The following is a 2,681-nucleotide window of genomic DNA, read 5'->3' on the forward strand; positions in this document are numbered from 1 at the left end:
GAGGTTGGTTCTGGGGGTGGGCAAGTATGGGGATGGGGGGAGGATCAGGAGGTTGTGGGAATGAATAGGTTGGAAATGAGGGAGGGGGGCCAGGCTTGGTGATATGGGGATGGCACTGGGGAACAGGGGACCATATGAGGGTTGCCCGTACTTGGGGACAAATCTATGGCTGCAGAGATGCCCTCCTAGGCCTGGGTGCTGGGCAAGGAAGAGCAGGGGGTCGGGGGAGGGCAGAGGGGCCATGCAGGCTAGGGGCTCCCTATGGCTCTGCACACACTTTTGCGGCCCAGCAGGAGCAGCATCACATGGGCGAGGGAGGGGAGGGAGGAAGGGATGAAGGGATCCATACCCGGGACTGCCCCCATGGCTCGGTAGACACCCTTGCAGGCCTGCAGCAGCAGTGTCACCTGGGTGCTGGGCGAATAGGCACGCAGAAGCTGCAGCAGTTTGCGCCGTGCCTGCTGGGTGTCATGGGGGCTAGGCAGGGTCGTCTGTGCTGGGAAGGCATCAGGGCCCTGCTCCCGCACCAGCCGCAGGTTCTCCCGGAGCTGGCCCAGGGACCCATCTGCCACGCGGAGCCTGCGCAGCTGGGTCGCCAGCACTGGTTTGAGGGGCTTCAGCACGCAACGATGTAGGGCCCGTTCCAGCACAGCGTCTGCGGGGTAGGAGTGGGTTACATGGGCTAGGGACAGAGCCAGGAGTCCTGGCTCCCAGCCCCACTGCTCTAACCCACTAGGCCCCACTTTCCTCCCTGAGCTGGGAATAGAACCCAGGTGTCCTGGTTCCTCCCCCGCCCCCAGCTCTAACCCACTAGATTGCATTCCCCCTCCTGAGCTGGGAATAGAACCCAGGGGTCCTGGCTCTCCCCCGCCCCAACCCCCTAGACTCCACTCTTTTCTTAGAACCCAGGAGTCCTGGCTCCCAGCCACCCCTGCTCTAACCACTACACCCCACTCGCCTCCCAGAGCCAGGGACAGAACCCAGCCCCACAGCTGTAACCCAGTAGACCTCATACCCGTCCCAGAACTGGGAATAGAACCCAGACATCCTGGATCCCTCCCCCCAGCCTCACTCACCCAGCCTGTGGTCAGGCAGCAGCGTGGGGCTCGGCAGCTCCAGGGCTGGGCTCTGCAGCAGCTGAGTCTTGGTGTGGGTCAGGAAGGTCCGGATGGGGCTCAGCAGCTCATGGCTGGACCGCCACCCCACCCCGCCACCCCTCACTAAGGTCAGGAAATCCTGGACGCTGGCTCCCAGCCTGGTGCTCCGGTCCCGTGCCAGCCCCTCCACAGCCCGTGCCAGCTGTTTCTCAGGGGCCAGCACTGCCAGGACGGCATCGCTCATGGAGCGCAAAGGGGTCCGGGGGCGGCGCTGGGCAGGAGGTGACGGGGCCCGCGGACCCCCACCCCCTTCGCTCTCTGAGCCACTGGGGGACCCGCTGTCCAACTCCTGCAGGGATGGGAGGCTGACCCCAGCTGGCTTGGGATTAAGGGGCTCCTCAGCCCTCTGGGGCACCCGATACCCCGACATGCTGAGCAGGGAGTTCTGGCCCGGCTCTTGGCGTGGGGTGCAGGGCATCCCTGTCTGGCTGGAAGGGATGGGGGGCGGTGGCTTGGGGGGTGGTGAGAGAGGGCTGGAGGTCTCAGTGGACACCCGCACTTTAATGCTGCGCTTGAAGTCATCCCGCCGCAAGCCCCCATCCCTGCCCTGGAACAGGGGGTTCAGGAAGCCCAGCGCCCCATTGCCCAGGCCGCAGTCCAGCTCCCTTGGGCTCCGCGTGGGGATCGCACCCAGCTGGCCAGCTGCAGGGGCAGCATCCCCACAGAGTGGGGGCTCAGGCAGCTCCGGGGGGTCCTTGGCATTGAGAGAAGAGCTCCAGAACTCTGGGGGGGTGGAGGAAACGAGGGGTTAGCACTGAGGAGAGGACATGGGGCCTTTCCCCTCTAGGGGGCACTGGTTCTGATCCAGCCCCCAGATGGGGCACCTGGCTGGCTCGGAGAGGGGATATGAGCCTTTCCCCTCTAGGGAGTGCCAGCTCCAATTTGGCCCCAGGCGGGGGGGAGGGGAACCAGAGGAGGAAGGGAGGGGAGGGATTTCCCAGCTACCTGGGAGGTGCAGGAAGGAGGTGCAGGGTGATGGGGAAGGGGAGTGGCTGTGGGGATGGGGGCAATGGGGTGGAAATGGGGCACAGAGAGAGGACAGGCAGGGAGGGACCAGGGGGATTGAAGCGAGAGGAAGGATCAGGGAGAGGAGTGTAGGGGCCACTGCGATGTGGGGGGGGGCTGAGGGAGGGGTCCAGGGGGAAGGACTGTGGGGGGGTGGTGTCACTCACCGAGCCCCAGGTGGGAAATGGCCTCCAGTTCCTTGTGCGACACGGCCTGCTGGATGGGTTGGGGCAGGCGCAGGGCGAGCGGGAGAACCTCCCTAGGGGGACAGTGCATCAGACTGTGACAGCAGTCGCAGGGCTCCCTCCTCCCTCAGGGACATTCCCCCAATTCCCTTCTGTCCCACCCCCACCCCAAGGGCACTCCCCCAATTCCCTTATGCCCTCCCCCTTGCACACTCCCCCAATTCCCTTCTGTCCCACCCCCTGCTGGATGGGTTGGGGCAGGCGCAGGGCGAGCGGGAGAACCTCCCTAGGGGGACAGTGCATCAGACTGTGACAGCAGTCGCAGGGCTCCCTC

At 65.3% G+C, this 2,681-nt stretch overlaps 1 protein-coding gene across 1 annotated transcript; it reads right to left on the minus strand.

Moving 5' to 3' along the window:
- Nucleotides 1–248: 248 nt before the first annotated feature.
- On the minus strand, nt 249–2,483 carry LOC116819081 (ras and Rab interactor 1-like). The gene is made up of 3 exons (XM_032770506.2): nt 2,330–2,483; nt 1,077–1,880; nt 249–655 (listed from the first exon to the last, which is right to left on the minus strand). Exons 1-3 carry the CDS (start codon nt 2,436–2,438, stop codon nt 249–251), a joined length of 1,320 nt encoding a protein of 439 aa, XP_032626397.2. The 5' UTR covers nt 2,439–2,483.
- Between the last annotated feature and the right edge of the window lie 198 nt (nt 2,484–2,681).

Source organism: Chelonoidis abingdonii, unplaced genomic scaffold (genome assembly GCF_003597395.2).
Source record: "Chelonoidis abingdonii isolate Lonesome George unplaced genomic scaffold, CheloAbing_2.0 scaffold3426, whole genome shotgun sequence".
NCBI classification, from domain to species: domain Eukaryota; kingdom Metazoa; phylum Chordata; order Testudines; family Testudinidae; genus Chelonoidis; species Chelonoidis abingdonii.